General features: G+C 34.4%; 1 protein-coding gene across 1 annotated transcript in view; it reads right to left on the reverse strand.

Annotated features, from left to right (window-relative positions):
• NCAM2 (neural cell adhesion molecule 2) overlaps positions 1 to 26,079 on the reverse strand; it is a 516,332-nt gene that overhangs the window by 89,829 nt on the left and 400,424 nt on the right. The window contains exons 10-11 of the mRNA XM_045902626.3: positions 15,102 to 15,289; positions 9,860 to 9,956 (exon numbers count right to left, since the gene is read on the reverse strand). Coding sequence (XP_045758582.1) covers positions 9,860 to 9,956; positions 15,102 to 15,289 — 285 coding nt within the window. The remainder of the gene's footprint in view (positions 1 to 9,859; positions 9,957 to 15,101; positions 15,290 to 26,079) is intronic.

Here is a 26,079-nt window from a genome sequence, read left to right on the forward strand (position 1 = left end):
TAAAAAAGGTAATATTTAACCAAGGACCTAAAGGAAGGAAAAAGAAAAGTATGGAAATGCTAGGAAGAGAAAATAGTAAGTATAAATATGAGCTATGCCTTGGGTTTTTAAAGAAGGGGGATGATCTGTGCAGAACATGACTAAGGTGGGATAAAGGAGAGAAAGGTCAGAGAAGCCAAGGAAGGCAGGTTAAGAAGAAACACTGTGAAGCCTCACAGGCCTTTATAATTATTATGGCTTCATCTCTGGGCAAAATGTTAAGCCACCAAAATGCTTTGAGCAGAAGAGAATATGTTTTTTGTTTGTTTGTTTGTTTTTGTTTTTAAAGAAGTTCTCTTGTTTTTCATTTTTTTTTTTAAACTATACTCTAAGGGGGCATAGGCCAAAGCAGGAAGACCAGTTTAGGGATTTATGGAACAATCTATATTAAAAGCAAAGCAAACCAAACAACCAAACAAATAAAAACAACCAGAATACAGAATTTGATTTCATGAAACCAATGAGATCTTAAAATACCTTCCAATAGAATCAACAAGACCCATCAAAGGGTTAGGCCTGAGTAAATAAGTAGATTCAAGGATGACTGAAAAGGGACAACTGAAAAGGGTCAGTTGCCATTTACTGAGATGGAAGGAATACCAAAGGAAGATATGTAGGGGTGAATATAGGAGATTGGCTTTGGCTATCTGGACCTCTGGACATTTGCATTACCTATAAAACATCTAAACGGAGAGGGAATTAAGCAATTGGATATAAAAGTACAGCATTCAGGGAAAAGATCCAAGCTGAAGATATATATTGGAGTTACAGGTGGAATACAGGTGGTATTTAAATCTGTAAGAATTTAGTATATAAAGGATATGAGTTTATATAAAACAAAAAGAGATCCAAAAATTGAGGCATGGTGATTTTTAACAGGTCAGAGATTTATAACAACTAGCAAAAGATATCAAGCAGAGTCCAGTGAGGAAGAAGGAAAACCAGAAAAGGATGGTGACATGCTAGCTAAGTTGGAGGTTGGAGAGATGATTTGAGGAGAAAGAAGTGATTAACTGGTTAATATTCTGGCACTAGATCAAGAAGTATGAGGATTGAGAATGGGCCCCTGGATCAAGCATGAAAAACCTCAACGGCTACCTTAATAATAGGTTTTATAGAGCAGTAAAGGTAAAAACCCAACTGGAAGAGTTTGTGACAGAATGAGAGGAAAATAATTAGGCACAGCAAATATAGTCAATTCTTTTGTGAAGTTTATTTATTAAGGAGGGGGAGGGGGCAGAGAAATGATGCAGTGGCCAGAAGAATTTATAAGGTCAGGATGATTTTTTTAAGATAAGAATTATTTTCCACCACAGAAATAAAAAGCTTACTTTTTCTTTTTTACCCTGACACCCACCAGAACAACAACAACAAAAAAGCAATCCATTTGCTGTTACACACACAAACACACACACACACACACACACACATATATACATACGTATTAAGAATATAATATATATTCTATTATCTCCCTTTCTGGAACAGTAGACATTAAGATGTTTGAGTTTACACTTATAAATTTTAGGCTAATTAGAGAAACATGGAAACTGACAATTGACCCATACCCTATGTCATCTTGAGATCCGTCTCTACAGTGCTACCAACATAGAAGGATTGTGCTGCTTTATAACTAAAAACTCCAAACTTCCCTTGCTATATACATGATGTAGGCGAATGTAAACATGCTAAATGTTTTTAAGGACATGCATAATTTGACCACCTCACTACTTTCCTGTTCTCATCACCATCATTGATCCCCTCAAACCTCCAGTTTGGCCTCCAGTCTCCTGGTTACTGTAGGGTCCATGCCATTTCACAGCATGGTACCCTTGATTCTTGCCATTTCTCCCTTTCTTTTCAAAGGATCTGTTTCTACTCAGTCTTTCAGACTGAACTCAGAAGTTGACACCTATTTGAAACCCTCCCCAAGAATTCCAAACAGAATTCAATTTTTTGTTCCCAAGCATTTCACCTGCATTTCTACTGCAACCCTTTTCTTGTGTACTCTAACTTCAATGTAAAGATCAGAGGCCATATATTACTCATCTCCTGATTCCCAAGGTCTAAAACAGTGCCTGGTACTTACTAGAAACTCATTATACACATGTCAAGTGTGAACTGATTAAAAATTGATGCAAGCAGGGGCTCCTTGAAAATAATATCTAGCTATCCTAATTTCCTCTTTTTTTTTTTTTTTCCCCCAGAGGAGCAGGGGAATTACAAAATTAAGCTGATGCCATACATGGTTTCTGAAGACATGCAAAAGTTTGTCTCCTAGTTTTGGAAAAAAGAGCAGGATGTATACTTTTCCAGGCTAGATAATAAAACTGATCATGTAAGAGAAACTTGGCTTTGTATTCAGTTGAAGAAAGTCTGTTTCCAAATGAACCAACTTTCAACTGCTTTCAAGTTTTATGTAACAAGGGTCTGGATAAAATATGATTCAGATATAAGGACACGCAGATTGACTATAATTCCATAAATACAGAATTCTGTTCAATTTATCCAGGTTAGACTGTAAGCAGGTTTCTATTCTCAAACATGACTTGATAGACTTCTCCATGACTTAGGTGAAAATACAGATGACCACAGTTCATGTTATTTTTGAATTAAGTCGATCCTGGAAAGAGGGCTAAAACATTGGATTTGACAGGGTCTCAGTAGGCTAAAAAGATGTGTCCAAATGGACAAGATGAGATTTAATAGGGTTAGGTACAGGGTCCTGACTGAGGTTAAAATAAAAATCAATTGTGAAGCACAGCATGCGAGAACTCACTTAAGAGCAGTTTGTGTGAAAAAGATACAGGACTAGAAGGAAAAAAGTGGCAAAATCACATGAAATTTTGTATCCTTTAATAGAAATATAGTGTCCACTATAAGTGAGGTCATTATCCCACAATCAAGTTTTACTATGCATTGGTCTATAATGTCTAAATCTATGTATTTTTTTCCCTAGACCTATGTCTTATATCTAAAGAGACATTTAACAAACTGATTTTTAGCCAAAGAAAAGTGATCAGTATGAACTACAGCTTGGCCATAATAGTAGCTAGCTAATATTTAACATGCCCTGTGCTGGTGCTTTGAATTCATTTTCTCACTTAGTCTTCACACAATTCTGATCAGGTGGATCTTGGAATGGCTTCTGTAGAGCACTGGGACCCCCTTCAGGATGGAAGCACCCATTCCCAATGTGAGATATGTTCCCTGCCAGCTTACAGCAGAGTCCCTCCCCTAAAAGTGCTCAGGAGAAGGTGACTTTATCAGAAAAACCTATCACCTAATGAGGCAAATGGGAGCTCATCATATTAAGATTTAATATGAAAAAGTTTACAGTTAAGAGTTAAATATAACAAAGATGAAGTAAGAAAGTCAAAATTATGAATGAAATCATTTGATAATGTTTAAAAGTTAGATTAAAAGTCATTGGACAAAAACTATAAAAAATACACATATACATATATAGACTGCCTTGTCAGATCATGCTCTATTAGAAGTAGAAAACTATAAGGAAGGAATGATAATTGTTAACTATATGGTTGCAATTTGATTTACCTTTATGTATTCTACATCTTTAATTTGCTCCAAGACAGGTATTTAAATCGAAAAAGAAATATGTTTTCTAGCTAGAAAAAAACATTATCACCCTAAGAAGTGAACTTGAAAAAAAAAAAAATTCATGAAGAAGTCTTTTAAAAAAAAACAACTCTCTGTCCCTGTCTTCATCTAATTGTATTCGTATTTGATATTTCAATAAAAAGTTAATATAACAAAATTGGTTATCAAACACACATGGGAAATATCTGATATTTCCCATGTAATTGTAGTTTTCTAAAGATAGAAGTGAAATACCCAGCTCACAAATATAAGTGGTGTTTATATGCCAATTTCCACACACTATTATACCATACACTTCCATATCCTGCCAAATAAAGACTATACCACCATTGTTAAGAACAGTACTATCATCATACTTATTATACTTATTATTATACTTATTATACATACCATACTAATTATACTTATTATTATATTTTATTTTATTTTTATTTTTTTAAAGATTTTATGAGATTGACGCGCTGCCCACTGCACTAAGGCGGCACCCTAAAGATTTTATTTATTTATTTGACAGAGACAGAGACAGCGAGAGCAGGAACACAGCAGGGGGAGTGGGAGAGGGAGAAGCAGGCTTCCTGCTGAGCAGGGAGCCCAATGCGGGACTCGATCCCAGGACGCTGGGATCATGACCTGAGCCGAAGGCAGCCGCTTAACGACTGAGCCACCCAGGCGCCCTATACTTATTATTATACTTTAAAAAGGTGTCTAAATAAACTACTGTATTTTAGAGTAAAAATTACACCTTCATATTCAAAAACACAAGATGTCTGCGAATCAATGATTATTTAATATGCAAAAATTCTTTTTAATATTTTAAAACCATTTTTAAGATCACATATAGAAATTATATGTGAAAAGATTGGATTTTTTTTTATCAAGAATGCTATCTATATTCACAAGTTATGTTGCTTTTCTTAAGCTACTATATCTTAGGTGTATTTGTTTATTGGCCTTAGTTTCCTTTTTTCTTTTTTTTTTCTTTCTTTTTTTTTTTTTTTAGTAGGCTCCATGCTCAGTGTGGAGTCCAATGCAAGGCTTGAGCTCACAACCCCAAGATCAAGACTAGAGCTGATTTCAACCGACTGAGACACGCAGGTGCCCTTATTCTTTTTTAAAAATGTAATTTCTATTTATAGAAAACTTGTAAGTAGTGCACAGAACTTATCTTTTTTTTAATTTTTTTTAAAGATTTTATTTATTTATTCATGTGAGACAGAGAGAGAGAGAGGCAGAGGGAGAAGCAGGCTCCCAAGGAGCAGGAAGCCCGATGCGGGATTTGATCCCAGGACCCTGAGATCATGACCTGAGCCGAAGGCAGACGCTTAACCATCTGAGCCACCCAGGCGCCCTTTTTTTTTTTAATCTTTTTTTTTTTTTTTTTTAAGATTTCATTTATTTATTCATGAGAGACAGAGAGAGAGAGAGAGAGAGAGGCAGAGGGAGAAGCAGGCTCCCAAGGAGCAGAAAGCCCGCAGAACTTATCTTTTTAATGTGAGCCATTTAGAGTAAGTTGACATGGTGCCAACTTTAGTGTGTATTTACTATAACAAAACACTCTCCTACATAAGCTCTAGAAAACAATTAAATTACTATCTAATCCAAAGATTACAATCGAATTTCACCTGTCATCCCAGTAATGTCCTTTATAACAAAAGATGCAGGCATGGCATTTATTTGTTATATTTATCTTTACTGTCTTTTAATATAGAAAATTTCCTTAATCATTCCTTTGCACGGCTTTGACACTTTGAAGGCTGGTTATTTTGTAGATGGTACCTCAATTTGGATTTGTCTTCTCTTTCCTCATACTAGATTCTGATTATGCACTTTTGGCAGGAAAATTATAATTGTTATCCTGTGTTGTTCTCGTTGCCTATTTCTGGTAGCACCCAAGTTTAATTTTCTCATTAATGGAGATGTTAATTTTGATCACTTAATTAAAGTAGGATCTGGTAAGCTTACAACTATAATGTTGCTGTTTTCTCTTGTAATTAAAAAATAATTTGGAGGTAGGCACTTTAAAAGTATATCCATTTATTTATTTATTTATTTTGTCATCTAACTTGCTAAATTTTTTCTCAGCATATACCTGTATTAGCAACCACTGATGCCCCTCAGGTGAATTCATTTGTATTATGGTATTTGTTAAAAATGGTTGATGAGGGGCGCCTGGGTGGCTCAGTCGTTAAGCGTCTGCCTTCGGCTCAGGTCATGATCTCAGGGTCCTGGGATCGAGCCCCACATCGGGCTCCCTGCTTGGCAGGAAGCCTGCTTCTCCCTCTCCCACTCCCCCTGCTTGTGTTCCCTCTCTCGCTGTGTCTCTCTCTGTCAAATAAATAAATAAAATCTTTAAAAAAAAAAAAATAAATAGGGTGCCTGGGTGGCTCAGTTGGTTAAGCGACTGCCTTCGGCTCAGGTCATGATCCTGGAGTCCCGGGATCGAGTCCCGCATCGGGCTCCCTGCTCGGCGGGGAGTTTGCTTCTCCCTCTGACCCTCCCCCTCTCATGCTCTCTCTCTCTCTCTCATTCTCTCTCTCAAATAAATAAATAAAATCTTTAATAAATAAATAAATAAAAATGGTTGATGGATGTTTTTGGTATGTCTTTTTTTTTTTTTTAATTTCTTTTCTGCCTGGCACAACACATTGTTCCAGGCTTATCTTGTACTCTCTTTGTCCTACTCCCAGAATCAGCCACTTTTACAAGAAACCCTGGTCACTTTTAGTTAGGAACAGAATTAGAAACCAAGACATGGCTGCCAGCCGTGTATGCTCTTTGCTGTTGAAGGGTTGGAGCTCCCAAGTCCTCTCAGAGGATAGAGCTAGCTCAGAAATAGTTTTCTTTTCTTTTTATTTTTAATGTCAAGTTTTTATTTAAATTTTAGTTAGTTACCACATACAGTAAAATTGGTTTCAGGTGTAGCATTTAGCGACTCATCACTTACATATACAGAAATTGTTTTCTGAGTAAGATTCCTGACAACCAGAAGTTCCTTGTAGAAATGGCTGAATACACACAAACACACACCTTAACTTATTTTCTTCTTTCTATATCTATCTACATACATTAAAACCAGATTTAACACCAGTAACTCCAATACCCAACCATTACCCCAGGGTCATTCTAGTTTTTGTATTTTTATATAATCACGGATGTTACTTACCCATACGTTTGTAGCAATGAATCATCCATCACTGCCCCCACCACTTTACTTGGACCCCTCCTTACACTGATTAGGTTCCGACATTCTTCTCCGGTTTGCTGTTTCTGTCTTGGCACATGCAAATCCTTCTCACCTGCCTAGACTCTAACACCTCAAACTAGATCATTGAACCCCCCTCTAGTCTATTAACTCTGCTGAGGGTCTGACCCCTTATGGTAGGCTTCTGTGCCCCCACCTGCATACAGATGTCTCCTTCGCTCAGATGTAAGATTTAATTATAAAGGAGGTAAAAAAGGAAGAAAAGAAGGAGGGAAAAGGAAAAGGAAAAAGAGATTTTTGAAATAAAGGAAGTTAAAAAGGTAGCTTTTTCCTGTATTTTTCTCTGAATATATAGCACATAATTTCATATGCAATTGTCGCTGTTTTAATGTATTGCCCTTTTAAGTCAAAGTAATCTGCTACAGTATAAAATACCACATGCTGGGGCGCCTTGGTGGCTCAGTTGTTCAGCGTCTGCCTTCTGCTCAGGTCATGATCCCAGGACCCTGGGATCGAGCCCCGCATTGCGCTCACTGCTCAGCGGGAAGCCTGCTTCTCCCTCTCCCACTCCCCCCTGCTTGTGTTCCCTCTCTCGCTGTGTCTCTCTCTGTCTAATAAAAAAAATCTTAAAAACAATAAAATACCACATGCCAAATGATCTGGACCTTTTACTAGGTCGGATAGGCCAATGATATATTGAGCTGTGATATTGACATCTATTTTGAAATATTTAAATTTCTACATAAGATTTTATTTAAAATCACCTTGCACTTTCATTGTTCAAATTCTTCAGGAAAGACTAAATTTTGTAAGCATTAAATAAAGAGTTCCCATCAAAGGAATAATGTTTATAAATGCTGATGTTTAAACGTATGTTTCCCATCTAAGGCTCAGGGTCTAATTTATTTTTATATCTCTGTTACAATTTCAGTTGAACCTACCTCTTCTGAAACAAATTTTAGGTATGCATTTGTCACAAAATTTTGAAATATTAGAAAAGTTGCAGTATTCAAGAAATATTTCCAATAACATTTTAGCTGTTAGCTTGAGTGAACATTTTCTATTTTTTTTTTTTTTATGGTTAGGTTGAGGGAAACTCATTAACTTAATATCTTCATTAGAAGGATAGGTATCAAACATATTTTTCAATGAAAAATGTTATAGTAAGAAATGTGAGCTATGCAGGTATACAGACATTAAATATTTCCTGAGAATTTCTTTTTTTAAGATTTTTTATTTATTTATTTGACAGAGAGAGAGACAGCGAGAGAGGGAATACACACAGGGGGGAGTAGGAGAGGGACTAGCAGGTTTCTGGCGGAGCAGGGAGCCCGATGCGGGGCTCGATCCCAGGACTCTGGGATCATGACCTGAGCTGAAGGCAGATGCTTAACGATTGAGCCACCCAGGTGCCCCATTTCCTGAGAATTTAATAAGATATCAAAATCTCATGAATATAATATTCTATTTTTCATATTTTTTCTAGAATTACAAGCACATGAAAATTTTTTAAAAATCTGGTCATTAATAAGTTTACCTAATAGACACACACTTACATCATTTGTAAGAAAGTAATGTAAAATATATATTAGTATTAATATAATTGCATATGCATATATTGGTCACATATTTAGTTATTATTTATTTAAAAAGTTCATACTAATTACAAGAAAATTTGCCTAATTTCCTGAGGCTTGGAATTAATGTAAGTAATGAATGCTTCTGATCAGTACAGATCATGCTCACTTCAATTTATTATCCATGAATTTTGGTATGACTCAGCACATTTCATTTTCCTAGAATTTAATTGCTTATGTAATGGTTTATTCATATGCCTAAATGTGGATAGTCTACTTCCTATGATTTTCATTGAGATTAATTTTCTAAAGAACTCATGGAAGGTGATATTCATTATTTTCTTTCTTCCTTAATCCCTCCCTCCTTCCTTTTCTCCCTAAATTCCCTCTAATCTCAATACTTTCCTTCCTCCTTTCTTCCCTAAAGCCCTTTCGCACAATCCCTTCTCTGGTGTAGCACAACCTGAAGTGGACAGAAACAGATTTCAGGTACATAATAATTTGAGTATTATTAGCTTTGTAAACTTTTAAATTTCCCTTTGGTCTTTACAACTAATGACATGGTTTACATATTAATACAAGTAAATATATTTTGTAACTTAATATAAAATTATAGTTATATACTAGAACTCTCCTTAGAAAACATTTAAAAATATTTTCATGGAAGCTACTTATTCTATTAAAACATAACATTACAATAATTTTCTGATATTTCTCGACCTAGTCCTAAAAGGCAATGAATCGTGTTTTTCTATCTTCTGACCTATGCAAAATATACTACAATGTATATTTTCAGACTTCCAATTGGTCTTGTAAAAACATAATGCAAATTCTAGAAATATATATGTGTGTGTTATACATAACTTTATGTAACTAAAAACATAACTGGATTTCTAGTTAAAATGAATGTATCTACATGTTACTATTTTGATATCTTTAAGCTTTTGGGGAACAACTAGAATGCTTTCATACACAAAATGCAACAGCCTTCAGTGCAAGTTTTATAACTCTAAATTTTCTATTTACCTTAAAAATAAGCTTATTATTTGTTCTTTCAAGTTTAGGATTTTAAAATAGATTAATTTTAGTTTATTTTCTCTCAAGATGTCTTTTTAATTTTTTGATAGGATTCTTACTTAGCATAAAATATAATTTGCTTTCTTAAGATATACCTCTTCTACTTCTTTTATAGATAGCTCACTTGTAAAGTTGGGAGATTAGAATCAGGGTTTAAATCAATCCTGATTACTAAATATATTCTAAGTCCTCACTATCTATCTGTCAGATGCAACTGTTCTAAATTTTTAAGCACTGGTTCATTCTTCCTAATAATAACCTGTATCATGATTTATTAAAATGTAGAGCTATTTGCTTATAGATATATTTTATGAGATCTTATAAATTATTGTCCTATACTTACCAGCCAAAGCAAGAATATATTCTTGAAATCTTGTTCCTATACGGTTAGTAGCTGTGCAATTATATCGTCCAAAGTCATTGTCAGATGTAGGTGCTATCTAAAATAATCATAATAATAAAAGTTTAACAATTTTAAAACAATATATGGAAGTTTTAAAATAGACTCTAGTATTCCTACCAACTTCACCCATGTTCAATATTCACAACTTCTTGCCATACTCTTTTTTTTTTCTGTATCAAGTAAGCATCACACCCTTTTAAAATGTAATACACGAACCTATATTTCCACAGCACTAGGCAAGGTATAGCTTAACTATTAACTTATGCAATAGACAAATGCCACCATTTTATTATATCTATTGAATAGCAAAATCATTAGATATTTGGTATGTAAAGCTCATAAAGTAGTACACAGTTGGAAAAATATATATTCTGCAATTGCCGCAGACATGAACTTTTTAGCCTAAAGTCAAGCAGATTTAAAGTACACGACAGGCTGGAAATGCATTAGTTTTTTTTGCCCCTCTCATGATTTTATTGAATATAAAATATTAATGAAGGATGAAGACTCATTCTAAAAAAAAAAAAAAAAAAAACCTTCCCATTTTGCAAGATATTGTTCCTTGTGTAGCAATCCCTGTAGACAGGCACATTATCTTGATGGCTAATAATAGTATCTTGCCTCCGTTTCTGTTCAATTTCTATCATTCTTTTTCAGCTTAGGTGGAAAATAGCTGACCTCAGCCCTTACGCATTTGAAATCCATAATTCAGTTAACCTTTCAGAAATCTATTGCTGAATGTTGGGGCCAACTCTGTAATTCTAATGTACCGAAATTCTGAAGTATCAATGCAGGAAAGAGATTTGATGATAGTAATAGATACAATTTTCAATCCCAGTAACTATTATTAAGAGAGAATATGCTTACAAGAGTTGCTGTTAATTTCAACTCTATCCCAAAAGGGGGGAAAATGATTTCATGGTAATGGGAGGCTATTAACTAAAAGTACAATTTTGAGGTCCATTGAAGATGGTAATTCTGAAAAAGTACAAAAAAGCTGTGTCACTCATTCTCTGGTTAGCTGTCTATCTAGGAATAGATCATAAGTTTAAGAATTAGAAGCTTTAACCATTCTTATGTAAGTACTCCTGAGTGATTAAAACATTCATTTTTCTCACATTCAGCTTTTAATAAACCAGGGTAATTTAACTTGAAAATAATTTTATTAGTGAGAAAGGAATCTGCCCCCAAAATTTCTACATTTTACAGGCATAGGAGAGTAATTTGTATAGTCCATAGGTAACAATGTGCACTGAATTGATAAAAGGCAGACAGGATGGCCATGACAAAGAATCAGGACTATTGTGCGGCCCCTCAATATTAAAAAAGTAATTTAAATATAGCCAGTTTCATTGGAACAGCTTTTAAAAGGCTCAATTCAGGGTTTTTTCATTTATTTGTTTGTTTTCTGTTCCTGGGAGTTCACTTATTAAAAGTTAAAAGTTTTACAGTTTTATCTGAAATAATTTCTTTATCATGTTGTATGATTAACAAATATAGAAGACACCCCTAGTAGCACAGATTATTAAAAAAAAGAAAAAAAAAACCCACAGACTTCGATATAACCTGGCCAGATCATGTGCCCTGCAGCATATTTGATGTGTTCTAGGAAAGCAATATGAATACAACGTGCAATGGTTGCTTTATACCCAATCCCAGCACAATGAAATGACAGGTAATTTTATAAAAAAATAAAATATTATACAACAAATGTATATTCTAAAGCTTTAATTTAAAAATATTTAAATGTTGGGCACCTGGGTGGCTCAGTTGGTTAAGCGACTACCTTCAGCTCAGGTCATGATCCTGGAGTCCCAGGATCGAGTCCCACATCAGGCACCCTGCTCAGCAGGGAATCTGCTTCTCCCTCTGACCCTCCTCCCTCTCATGCTCTCTGTCTCTCATTGTCTCTCTCGCAAATAAATAAAATCTTTAAAAAAATATATATATATATTTAAATGTTTAAAATATACCAATTATTGCTGATATTTATACAGGAAGTTCTAGAAACATCTATATATGACACCAATTTTTCACATTTTAATATGCAGTTAAAATAATTCAAGATTACTTAAGATATTGGGCTTTAATAGTACATAACAGATCAACAAATATAATTTTGAACATCAAAATATGAGCTGGGAGTACAGTTTTTTTTTTTTTTAAGATTTTATTTATTTATTTGACAGAGAGAGACACAGCAAGAGAGGGAACACAAGCAGGGGGAGTGGGAGAGGGAGAAGCACGTTTCCCGCGGAGCAGGGAGCCCGATGCATGGCTCGATCCCAGGACCCTGGGATCATGACCTGAGCCGAAGGCAGATGCTTAACGACTGAGCCACCCAGGTGCCGTGGGAGTACAATGTTAATAAAGGAGTTCACTAGTCTTTTTCCTAAACTTTCATAAACTTCATTTCCTCTTTCTATGTGTTCCATGGTAAGAAAATTATATATTTAATAGTTAGCATTTTACTTAGGACAAGGAACAACCATACAGATGATCAAAAGCACAGTATTATTCCAATTAGCCTATTAGAAAGTTCCTACATCAATTTTTACCCATATATTAAAATGTTGGCTTATTACCTCCAGAAATGAACAGGAAAAAATAAATGGATGACCTTTACAGATGATTTTATTGGCACCACTCCGAAAGATTTATAGAATATTTTGTTACATTTTAAAATTTATAAATTTAAAAGATTGAATATATATACTCAGTGAAAAAGGAAAAACTTTAAAAATAAATTCAAGAAATCTGTCATTGACCAATTTATCAATTGCAAACTTAATTTTTGTATGTTGTATTATATGTTCTAAGAATTAGCAATTATGTGACTATTATAATAATTACTATCCTAAGCAACTATGTATGCTATTAATTCAAAATTAGTAATGTTATCATTGGTTTTCATTTTTGTAGTTATTGTTATTTTGTTTTAAGTTGTATCAGCTATCTGTTAGTTATTTATTCAGGATTTTGATTTAATTTTAAAAAATAGTATACCCATAGAAAGTGTATGTTCAAAGTCATAGCTTTAGCCAACAGATCATGCGGCATGTATGAACAAAAATTGCTTAGTTTTCAGTTTGGGTTGGAGAGGAATGCTATTTAGGCAGGAGAGCTTTATATGAATTAAATATTTAAATATTTAAATATAAAATGTTTAACATATTTAAATATCAGATTTGTAACATGTTGCTTGACACTGACTATGAAGAATTATGAGCTATCCCAGAAACTGAAAGGTGGTAAAATGAACTAAAGCAGAAATTACAGATTAGTCTGTCACTTAAACATGAACTTAAATCTACCTGTTATGGAATTAATTGTGTCACCCCACAAAATTCATATGTTGAAACCCTAACTTCTAATGTTTTTGGAGATATGGTCTTTAAGGGAGTAACTGAGGTTAAATGAGTTCATAAAAATGGGCCCTGATGCCCTTATTAGAAGTCAAGACACCAGAGTTGTCTCTTTATGTGCACAGAGGAAAAGCCATGTGAGTGCATGGTTAGAGGGCACATCCCCTACCCAAGGACAGAAGTTTCACCAAAACCCAACCCTCTGGACTTCCAGCCTACAGAAATATGTGGGGGGAAAGAGGTTACTTTGTTTAAGCTACCCGGTCTGCGTTATTCATTATGGCAGCCTGCACACTAACACAGTGCCCAAAACCGAAGTTAAACCTAAAAGTTTTTTATTAGTTAAATACCTAAGTTTTAGGTTAAATATAACCACATGTCTTTGTGAAATTGACCTCTGTGTCAATTCACCAATAGTTCTTCTAATAAAGTTACCAAGAAACCAATTTAATAAATTGAAACAGATTTAGACACCACCCATCCCAAGGTGTTTAAATCCTTTGGAATGGGTGGTGTGCACAGATGTTTGCCTTACTAATATTTTATAATATATGTATTTGTTGGGCATATAGGTGATAATCAAAGCCTTTCTGCCCTAGGTCTAGAAAATTGATGCAAAACAACAGCTCCTTTTAGAGTCCTACCTTTTTATCTTTTTTGGCTATATTAAAAGGAAATAAAATAAAATACAAGACTAAAAAAAGAAACAGATTAAGACACTTGTTTAATTAGCAAAGAGTCAGTTACCCAAATATTTGGGGAAGTGATGGATCAGGGAAAAACATAGCATCCTTTCAGCTAAATAAGGCTTTTTGAGAGAGATTCCCAATTGTACTAAAAGCATGATAAACTGGAAGTGTTCATGATTTTGATCATAGACCCACAAACTTTGGGAATTGATACACACACACACACACAATCTACAATTAATAAATAAAAGGTATTGTATTCAAAAAAGAAGATAGTAGGAAGGGAAAAATGAAGGGGGGAATCGGAGGGGGAGATGAACCATGAGAGACTATGGACTCTGAAAAACAAACTGAGGGTTCTAGAGGGGTGGGAGGTGGGAGGAAGGGTTAGCCTGGTGATGGGTATTAAAGAGGGCACGTTCTGCATGGAGCACTGGGTGTTATGCACAAACAATGAATCATGGGACACTACATCTAAAACTAATGATGTAATGTATGGTGATTAACATAACATAATAAAATTTAAAACAATGTAAAATAAAGTAGAAAAATAAAAAAGGTATTGTATTCAAACAGAATTTAAAGGCCAGGCATTTGGCAGTATAAAGACAATTATCTACAATCTTAATTTAAAATATAAGATGAAATGAGGCATTGAACAAGTAAATCCGGTTTATTTAGAAACTTGTAAATACGTACCCACCAAAATGTTATATATGACAGTCTTAGAAGGAAGGCATAATCTCAGAATCAATAACTAGTATGAACACTTTGGGCCCTTAACAACTAATGAATTACTCATTCCCTCACCCTGTTTTTTCCTGATATAATTGATTTTTTTCCAAAAAAATTTATGAAAAATAATGGCTTTTGCTATACACTCATATTTCTATATAAGTAAAGAGTGAGATATTAATCATCAATGGCCCATGATCCAAATGCATAAAATTCCTTTTTAAGTAAATACACATGAAAGATACACAATAAGATTTGTATGTGTATATATATTATATACTATAAATATATATTATATAAATGTATTTATATTAACATATTTATATATATATTCTAAAATAGTAGGCAACTGCTCAAATAGTACTACTTATTCATATGTACATGAAGACTTACCTCTAATATCATCTTTCTCCCTGCGCTATACGTCTTTAAATTAGTGGTGTTTTTTGCTGGCAGGACTAATTTCTCTCTTCTCCAATGGACTGATGCTGGTGGATTAGATTTCACATCACAGCTTATATTGATCGGGTTTCCTTCCCAAGAATAATAAATTGTTTGGTTTGATATAAACTTTGGAGCATCTGTAAAGCAAAATAACATAACGTTTATGGACCTTTACTTTAAGATAAATAATCACTTGATTAGCATAAACAATAGTAATAACTGCTTGACTACAAAAAGAAGCCACAGCAATTCTAACTTCATATATTTAATATGTGACATCAGAACTCATGAAAATATGTCATTTGACTGTTTCACCAAATAATCTTAAAATTATTATACAAATATTCAAAATTGATCAATTATTAAAATAGGAAACATTAATGCTCAGAGTTAAGTTTGCTTTTAATAATCTGACAAAAAATTATCTATTCAATTAATTAATAGCTATCTACATATGTGAAATCTGTTTCTGGAACAAACCTCATTATAAAGTGTGAGTTTAGGATCACAAAATCAGTGGTCTTGTGTCATTTTTAAATCTTGTCTTACTCATATAATCTCTTCTATCAGATATTTTGAAACAGATATAAAATCTAAGTTGAAATGTCAATATTACAATTAAGATTTTTTTTCCTGAACTATCATTTCTAGTTTTAATTAAACCAGAGATGCTTTAATTTAATCCACAAAGTTGACTTGAAAATTAATCAGTTCCTATGAAGCTCTGTCAATTCTCCGGACCCTACATCAGACCGCTATAAAAATAGTTAAGAAAAAACAGACAATATTATTATATTATTTTATTGAAATAACCTAATTGTGAAGACACACAAAATGGTTTTTAGTCTTGCTCCATTCTAGAACTAGGATGTAGCACAAATGCCAATCGATCATAACCTATTTGAGTCTCAATATCTTGACTGTATAACTATTTGAAAGAATTCATCTTTAAAATTTTTACATAAAAGCAAAGTCCTTACATTAAGTGGTAACTAAAATGTTGCTGGTATTTATATTATTATTGTTACAAATATTAACCATTTAAAAATATCACTTCATTAATTATCGACTTCAGTAATCTAACTTAAATGTTTTGTTTTACTACCCCTAATCACTTAAAAATGAGCTACGCCAATTTTGTTTATCAAGGGATTTTATATAAGATACATAAGAATTATAATCTGTAGTACAAATGCACAAGTAATTGAAAAATTCTTGTCCTATATTTGTTTTAGTGTATGTTTATATTGCCAATCTCACAGAGGTATGAAATATTGAGTTTTTTCTATGTAAGGCAATAAGATTATACATTTTATTCTATCTTATCTTTTCAATAACCTTGTGAGGAAGGTGTTATCCTGTTGTAAGCACGAAGGATCTGGATTAAGAGCTGCCAAGCTTATTCTAGCACTAAGTTGTAGGTCTGGGATGTGAATTTGCGTTGATTTTAACCAGAGACCATTCATTATATATCCATTCAACCCAGGAACAAAATTATATTATTCAGTGCTAGCAACATTTTGGTGATGTGGATCCTATCATACATTATTGAAGTGAACACAATTTGAACAATTCTTCAGGAAGATAAAGAATCTTAAAAAGCTTTATAATTTTGATTCTGCCATCCAGTCTTAGGTATCTTTCCAGAGAAAATAGGTAGAAATATTAAAAGGTTATGTAAAGGACTTTTAATGCATTGCTATCTTTAAAAAAAAAAAAAAGATTTTATTTATTCATTTGAGAGAGAGAGACAGAGAGAGCACAAGCAAGGGGAGAGGCAGAGGGAGAGAGGGAAGCAGGCTCCCTGCTGACCAGGGAGCTAGATGCGGGGCTCGATCCCAGGACCTGGAGATCATGACCTGGACAGAAGGCAGACGCCCAAACATCTGAGCCACCAGGGCGCCCCTTAATGCATTGCTATCTTAACAAAAACTCAGAAGAACTTAACGTCCCTCAAAAGAGAACTGTCTAAATAAGTAATAACACATCTTGGCACTTAGGTGTGCTAAATATCACACAGACCTATCTGCCTATGGTTTTCTCTCAGCTTGCAATGCGCCGTCCTTCCTTTCATCTGGCTACCTTCAAAACTGAGCCCCACACTTCGTAAATACAGCCTTTCCATGACCTTCAGCTGTGGGTGAGCTTCTGTCCTTTGTGCAGAATGCCACGGATGTTATGTTTTCCCTCAGCATGGTAAGAGGCAGTGGAAGGATCTATGTCATTGTTTCTCCCCCAAATGATCTGAGTCTCATGAGTTAAGATACGGTCACAATTATATATGTGATACCTTACATTGTGTATAATGCTTACTTGGTTCTCAAAAACTGTACATCAAATTCACTTGAAATTAAGCAGTCAATGAATTTTCAATTCAACAGTTCGGTTAAATTGAACAGAAGGTATTTTCAAGGAGAAAAAAAAAAAGAAAAAAAAAAAACTATTTCAAGGCCTGGGAAGATTAAGTGAAAAATCTAAGGATGTGTTAGGGGTGCAACTCTAAGAGAAACCAAACTTCCTGATATTCAGAGTCAAAAGCTAAGGTTATATCTATATCTCTAGCTCTATCTATAAAATATTTTATTACTCTTAATAAATATGAAATATAATCTCTTTAATATTATAATATTCTAAGGAAAGGTTTTTGGATAATTTATTTGCATATAAATGTAGCCCAATATGAAAGTCATACATGCTAATGGAACTGTTAGTAGCTGACTCACAGTCCACTCTGTCCATCATGTGACATCTGCGTGAATATGTGTTATAGTGTTATAATTTAACCATAAACTTAGGGCAAGATTTGATTTTTCTACAAAAGCAAGTAATTGCTGCTAATTGTTTGCCTGATGATCTCAGTAGGAATTTAATTTGGAATCACTGATGTTGAATGCACACATGCTTACAGGCAATGCATGCCATTGTGAAAGCCACATTAAAAAAAATGTATTTGTGGTGTGAGGCAAGAAAATATTGATAACTTCCATCTACAGTAAAACATAAAGTAAATTCCTCTACAGTATATGCTTCGTAGATACCATACCAGTACCAAGGCAGCAATGTTCACGGGCACAAGATCGGCATGTTAATAAAATCCAGCAATTAGTGTTGGGTCACTGGTTGAAGAGGGATGTGACTCTGCTACCAACAACATGTGAAAACTTCAGGCTAAAAACCAGTAGCCATGTTTCATGTTGATAAATCAAAAATAGTAATTTTCAGAGCATCAGCCTTTTAAAAAAGTAGGCCTTTCACATCACGAAAGGCTTCAAATATTGTGCAGAGGAAATAAACTTTGGCAGTTAACCAAACAGCAGGGGGAAGGAGGAGAGAGGAAGATGGCATAAACAGGACATCAAGTAGTAGAAATGTCTCTCAAGGCATTGCATGTCCCCCAAGTCCCATTCAAGTCCAAAATAAAATATTCTACAAATTTCAATGAGCAGAAATAACTTTATTGGAAGAACATTTTATCTGAGCCAAGTAGAGGAACATATCAGAGAAACCTGTCTAGTGACAAGATGAAATATGTCATTCACTCGATGGAAGAGGAGAGGAGCCCTTTCAGAAAGCTTCTGGTCACAATGAGAACCAAGGAGAGTGGCAACAATGCCCTCCTTGACAAAACTTTTGTCAGGCTTCTATAAGCCTTTCTCTAAGCACTTGGCTTTGTCCTTAGGCCCTTCCCTGGTCTGCTTCTTCCTTTAGTAAAGACTCTTGCTAAGTCGGTTTAGTGGGAATTGTTCCACTGATATCCGAGTATCTTTGAAATCTGATCAAGTCCTTTATCACCCACCCTTAATGCCCATGTCCGTGGCCTGCTTTTAGCAAGAATTCTGTCAGGCTCATTAGCAAGAAGCACATTATAGTTGAAATGTAATAAAGTTTCTCTTAGTAATTTTCCATCCACTGACTTCTATCATTCTGCTCATTGGCTTTAAGTCCCCACTTGTGCTTGTTGTAGTCAGAATTGAGTTCAATCTCTCTCTCCTATTGTAACAGTCTTGACCCCCACTGCAATAGATTTGAATAAAGTCCTCCTTACCATTTTTAAATGTCAGTATAATTTCTCTTTGACAAAAGATAGAGTACACTCCCCAAAAAAGGTAACTAAAGAAAAACGTGTTTCCTTTTGTTTAAGAGAAAAGAAAAACAAACAAACAAAAAAAACAAAGATCTGAAGCAAATATGACTGTGTTAAGAATATTAAATTATTTTCTATATTTTGTATAGTTGAAGTTGTTAGAATTAAACAATTTTTACTTATTTATTTATTTTTCAAACAACTTTTAAAAATCAATCACACGATAAAGAAATTTACCCCAATCAGACTTTCAGACAGGGAGATATGAAAAATTTATATCCAACTGTGTGTGAATTCACCAAGTTCTCATTATGTGAAGAGATCTTTGTATTTATTGTATTTACCTATGAAAAAGTTAAACTTGTAATACTTTCTGCACATGGTCATTTCAAGTTCTGCAGAACTGGACAGATCTCATAGCATCTAATATATGAAAAGGAACATGAAAGTCATCTATAAAGCTTTGTTCTACATACAAGAAACCTGATTCTGGGATATTTGGGAAGGTGGTGGCAGAGTCAACCCATAGTCTTTTGGCTCTTTATGATTGTGTTACGAAACCATACCACTGTGTCAGTTACTCTATTAATAACTAAGTACATTTTCAGAGAGTGGTTTCTGTAGATCATTAATAGTGAAATTAGTGTTTGAAGTGATTATACCAAGTAATCAAGGAAGTATTTTATTAGTCCTATATTCTGTATTCAAGCAATAAAGGAAACATGTAATACAGTTTAGAAAAAATTTTGATTGAAACAGTGCACATTTGCACATTCACTTATTTCTAGGTGATGCCAATAAAATGAGATAATTAAAATCATGGCCACTTTTCCAATTTCTCTGCTGATGTATGAGAAGCTAAGATGTAAGAAGAAATGTACTCTGGGGCACGCCAGTTATTTTCTGCACTAAGGGTTTAACGGTTAGAATCATATTTTAGCAATATATCCTTGAATAAAAGGTGCTTAGACAAAAACGCAGGATAGTTAACCTTACGTTAAGAATTGAAAAATAACAAAACCTGGAGTGGGGAGAAAGAGGAGGAGGGAGAGTGAAGGAGGGTGGGAAGACAGAAGAGGAAAAGAAGAAGGAAAAGAAGAAGAAGGATAGAAGACAATAAAGTATATTTTGCTTTGTTGTAGAATTTCTATCTTATAAATATTTCCTGATTTCATCCTGTGTTCCATTCTGGGTATTGGGGACCAAATGCTGAACATGAAAAGACAAAGTCCCCCACCTTCTTGAAGTTTTTATGTTCTCTCAAGTTTATTTTATAATTTGAGGTAACTTGAAACAACACACAGATACACTTTCATCAATTTCAGCATCAAAACACAAAAAGTTAAAATAATAAACTATAAGTTTATTTAAAATTGTAAACAGAGAGAAAAGTTAATCCATTGTTTCAATATCAGAAAGTCAAAGATAATCCCCTAAACTCCAGTTTGGAAATTTGAATATACCTTTCATTTGGAATTAAAAAGATATATTGAAGTAGTGTATAAAATTTGTTTGTTTACTGCTTATATATAAGATTGGTATTTCAAAGGTAATCTCAAAATTTGCAGTCTAACCCTCTTGTGGTTAAGAAATTATGAATATGCTAACCATAGCACTTTTGCTCTTGATTCATGACAAGTGAAGTCTTGCATTGAAAGTAAAATTCCTCAAATAAATGGAAGACATCATTCAACATCTCAATAAAGAATAAATTTAATCCCCAAATGAGCATATTTACTAATGCCTTAAAATATAATTGCTTTTTAAACAATTTTTAAATTATATTTTTCATCTAAAAATGCATTTATTGTGGTGCGTGGGTGGCTCAGTCAGTTGGGCATCTGACTCTTGATTTCAGCTCAGGTCATGATCTCAGGGTCCTGAGGATCAAGCCCCACATTGGGCTCCAAGCTCAGTGGGGAGTCTGTTTGAGAATCTCTCTCTCCCTCTCCCTCTCCCCTCCCCACTGCTCTCTCTCTCTCTCTGTGTCTCTGTCCCTCAGATAAATAAATAAATCTTTTAAAAAATGAATTTACTATGTAATTTTTACATCAGGAAAATTTGTAGGAATTTCCCAAGTTGAGCTTAATATTCAACTTCCTATTAGGATATTTATTAGGAAATTAAGTTGCCATCCCTTTTCAAAACATTAAGAGTTGAAAATGTGTTACATTCCCTCCATCATTCTAATTCCTAACATGTGCTATGCAATTGTCATTTTGAGTATGATATCTTCATATCTGAATATGATAATTACACTTTATAGGTATTTTGTTAATGTCGAAATACATTTTTTAAAAGGTTTTATTTATATATTTGACAGAGAGAGAGAGAGCATAAGCAGGGAGAGTGATGGAGGGAGAGGGAGAAGCAGGCTCCCTGTGGAGCAAGGAGCCTGATGCGGGGCTCGATCCCAGGACCCCGGGATCATGACCTGAGCTGAAGGCAGACACTTAACTGAGTGAGCCCCTAAATATACTTTTCTTGAGAATACAATGCCTCTAATAACCTCTATTCACAGGATATAGCAAAAAATACTAAATGCAATTGCAAAATACTCACCATATTATAAAAATAGCAAACATAAATACTGGTACCTTTCTCAACAGTGAAATTCTAATTTTGATGCTTTTTAGTCTCAGTGAATTTACAAACCTTGTGTGTGTGTGTGTGTGTGTGTTTGCTCTAGTGTGAACACTTATATATGCATCGTTTCAGGGAAATTTCAAGCTATCTGTTTTATTTGTTGAGAGATATTATTTGGAATTAAATCATAAGTGGCTTCATTTTCATATTTTTAAAATTTAAGGTATTGCATATGAGGTAATATGTTTGAGAGTTAAAAAACAGTATTATATCTTTTTCTTGTGTTACCTAAAGGGCAAAATTCATCTTCAGTTTTCAGTATTGTGATATCATATATTGTACTTGATCCCTTAAATAATAACTTCTACAATAACTTGTTTAAGAATTATGTATGTTCTATAAACTGCTGTGAATCATTAACATTTTATTTATGGTTTAGTTGTATTTGGTTTGACATTTTAACTAATATTTAGGGTGCCTTACCAAACAAAATACTGCAATTTTTAAATCATTGAATAGCACATCTCCAATCAAAATATCAAAATTTATGTCCACTGACACTAAGCTAACCATTAGCAAGTGTGGCTATAATTGTTTAGGTATAAAAGTTTCACCGACCTGGCTATTCATCAAATCATATTTTGAGCTTGTGGGGAAAAAAATCAGATGTCTAAGGCTTCCTCTTAACGATTCTGAATGCACTGCTCTGGGAAAGATAGCTGCTGCGCTAATTATCCCAAATTATGATTGTGTGTCCATTTTATGCTAAGTACTACTAAAATGTGGGGGATTCATGTCAACAGGGAATCCTTTCTAGTGGGTCAGGCAGATGCAGAAATACACAACTATCATGAGAGCAGTATGCCGTACAATGGAGGTGGGATGGGTAAGGTTCTTGTCTCAAAGGTATTAGCACGAACCTAATTAAGATATGCAGGGGGGCTCAAAGAAAACTTCCAGAAGATTATGATCCCTTACCTCTAACATTTTTTGAGCACACAAAATATGATAAATACAGTCCTAAATTCTTCCCATCGATTGTCACATTAAGCCTGACAATAAGAATCTGGACACACACACACGCGCACACACACACACACACAAATAGTGGCTGAACTACAATTGAAGACAGAATTTTGCAGTTGCTCTTTATAAGTAAAATATTATATTAGAAATAGCATCAGGCCTGCCATTGGATTCAGGTCCCAACTCTGCCAGACAGCTTTTTTTTTGTCACCTTGATTTTCTGTTTATTAATTTGAGCTTTGGGTTTTTGATTATTTTTTCTTTATAGAATTAATAGTTGAACTTGTTTCTTTAATCTCTAGGAGTTTACTAACACAGAAAACAGGAGTCTTGGACGAATTAAAAATATAGAGAGAGGGTTATAATAATTACCATATATAAAGAAGCACTGGACCATATAAAGGTGAAATTTGCTTTTGGCTAGAATTATAAATCCTTCAGGATAATGTTAATTATTTCATGTTTATAAAAGCCTCTGGTTGGGAGTTTACACACATACATGTAATTACATACATATGTATGTATTCATATAATGAAAATGAAGAATAATCCTTTTTACTAAATATCCTTTTAGGGCGCCTGGGTGGCTCAGTTGGTTAAGCGACTGCCTTCGGCTCAGGTCATGATCCTGGAGTCCCGGGATCGAGTCCCGCATCAGGCTCCCTGCTCGGCGGGGAGTCTGCTTCTGCCTCTGACCCTCCTCCCTCTCATGCTCTCTGTCTCTCATTCTCTCTGTCTCAAATTAAAAAAAAAAAAAAAAAATCTTTAAAAATAAATACATAAATAAATATCCTTTTAATAAGTTAGTAACTTTAAAGATTTATTTATTTATTTATTTATTTGAGAGAGAGAATGAGAGACAGAGAGCACGAGAGGGAAGAGGGTCAGAGGGAGAAGCAGACCCCCCGCTGAGCAGGGAGCTTGATGTGGGACTTGATCCTGGGACTCCAGGATCATGACCTGAGCCGAAGGCAGTCGCTTAACCAACTGAGCCACCCAGGCGCCCAAGTTAGTAACTTTAAAACTGAAGAATGCATGAGAGAAAATCATGTCAGTTCCTTGGTGGTAAAAATATTGGGAAGCACATGATTTTCAGGCCTACATCTTCTACTTATGAATATATGATTAACAAAACTATATACATTATTGCAAGACTGTGAGAAGGAGAATATGTAAAACTGGAGGTAAAATGAATACAGACCTTAAAAATCAAACAACTATGTTCTCCTAGCTATTATCACAATGGAAAGATCTCTAAAGAGAAATTATTTAAATTTAATTAAATGGCAGCTGAGCTAGGATATTTCAACAGTACTTATATCCATGACCTTGATTGAATCTCTAATTTAAAGCTGCCAGCAAAAGAAGAAACAGCAGAGTGAATTTGTCTATTCCTCAAAGTGGGGATCAGGAAAAGTATGTTCCAGGCATACCGGGAGACATTAAAGAAACTTTGAAGACTGCCTTAAGCTTGGTGCCAAGTTATTCTTGTTTGGTAAATGTACTTTTTTATTTTATCTTTTGCATTATGTCTGAGACGTAGGGCTGAAGGAGCAGCCAGCACTCATCACTGCATTCCTGACACTGCACAAAACTTCCCTCCTTGATTATTTGCTTAATGCAAGCTTTTCACTTTCTTGCCATTCCCTTTCAAGTTCTGAAGGCTTTTTTCTGAACATGGTTTATTTGTGGTTGGTACCTGAGACCTGAGTAAAGTCTTACTTCTTGCTGAGTGCTGGCCTGGATTCATGAATTCTGCTTGCTCATGAGCTGGCTGAAGCTGATAACAAAACACAACACACAGGCTCTGGGATCTGAACTATAAAAATCTTTGACCTGAATTTCCAAAGGTTCATGAATAATAGAATCAGGCAACTCACTACACAAACTCACTATACACTATCCATTTTGTGAATCAAATTGAAAAGCATAATAGGGTAAGATTTACAATCATTATAAATAAATTTGTTTTTGAAAATCATATTGATGATGCAACATGTATTGCCCTTCTAAAACAGTATTGGGGTTATAGCAAATCTGTCTTGCACACTCTCCAAATGGTTTCTATACTGCCATGAAACACCTTACCCTCTTCTTTTTTTTTTTTTAAGATTTTATTTATTTATTCATAAGAGACAGAGAGAGAGAGAGGCAGGCTCCCCGCTGAGCAGGGAGCCCGATGCGGGACTCGATCCCAGGGCCCTGGGATCATGACCTGAGCCGAAGGCAGACGCTTAACCATCTGAGCCACCCAGGCACCCCACCTTACCCTCTTCTAATCATCATACCTTCTGGTATAACATTTTCAAATTTTCTTCTTTAATATTAGATTTTAAGAACTGCAATAAAATAAAATATTCTTAAAGGTTTGACATTCATTCCTCACCAATAAATCATAGTATATAAAAATACCATTCATTTCTCTCAGTTGTCACTATTACATCCCTGGTTGAGGCCGTCATCATTACCTGGTTAACTTTAGAAGGCTGGTCCTTACTGGCTTACTAACCTACCAGCTTCTATTTTAAGACAATGTTACTATCCTGATTAATTCTTCCTATACGATTCTCTTCACACTTCTGAAATCAAAAACTTCTATAAAGATTTATAAAGTTCCACATTAGCTGGCTTATGCCTATTTCTGCATCTGCTTTGTCTCTATTTGAGTTAACTTCTATCTGAGACCCTCACCATCCCTAACCTACTTTGCACTAGCTTCCCATTTGTCTCATCACTTTTTGATACACTTCATCTTAATGTGCTTCCTGAATTAAAGCATAAGTTCCATGACAGCAAGGACAATGTTGCTTTTCTCACAATTTTATACGGGACCTGAATTTATATTTGACATTCCATAGATGTTCAGGAAATAACAGTTAAATAAATGAGTGAAAATCCAGGTATGGATTCTAAATATCATCACTGCATTTAATGGAGAAGGAAAGGTATACCTACATGTGTTTCATTTTCCCAGTATCGCAGAATTTAGGACTTTGATCCCGTATTAATTCTGTGGTAATACATTGTCTTTCATAGACTCTTACTGCTTATTTTGTAAAGAGGCCAGCCCCTTAAATTAACTGGGAATTAACTGCACATGTTTTTTAAATATCTAAAATACCTTGATGCTTTTTTCAGTCATTGAATTTTCTCATTTGATTTATGCTGAGAGAAACTACCAAGGGAATAAAAACTAATATATTCTTTGGCATATTTAGAGGATAATTCAAT

The sequence above is a fragment of the Mirounga angustirostris genome, unplaced genomic scaffold, assembly GCF_029215605.1.
Source record: "Mirounga angustirostris isolate CCGP_5_RB_7025 unplaced genomic scaffold, mMirAng1.0.hap1 SCAF_1, whole genome shotgun sequence".
NCBI lineage: Eukaryota > Metazoa > Chordata > Mammalia > Carnivora > Phocidae > Mirounga > Mirounga angustirostris.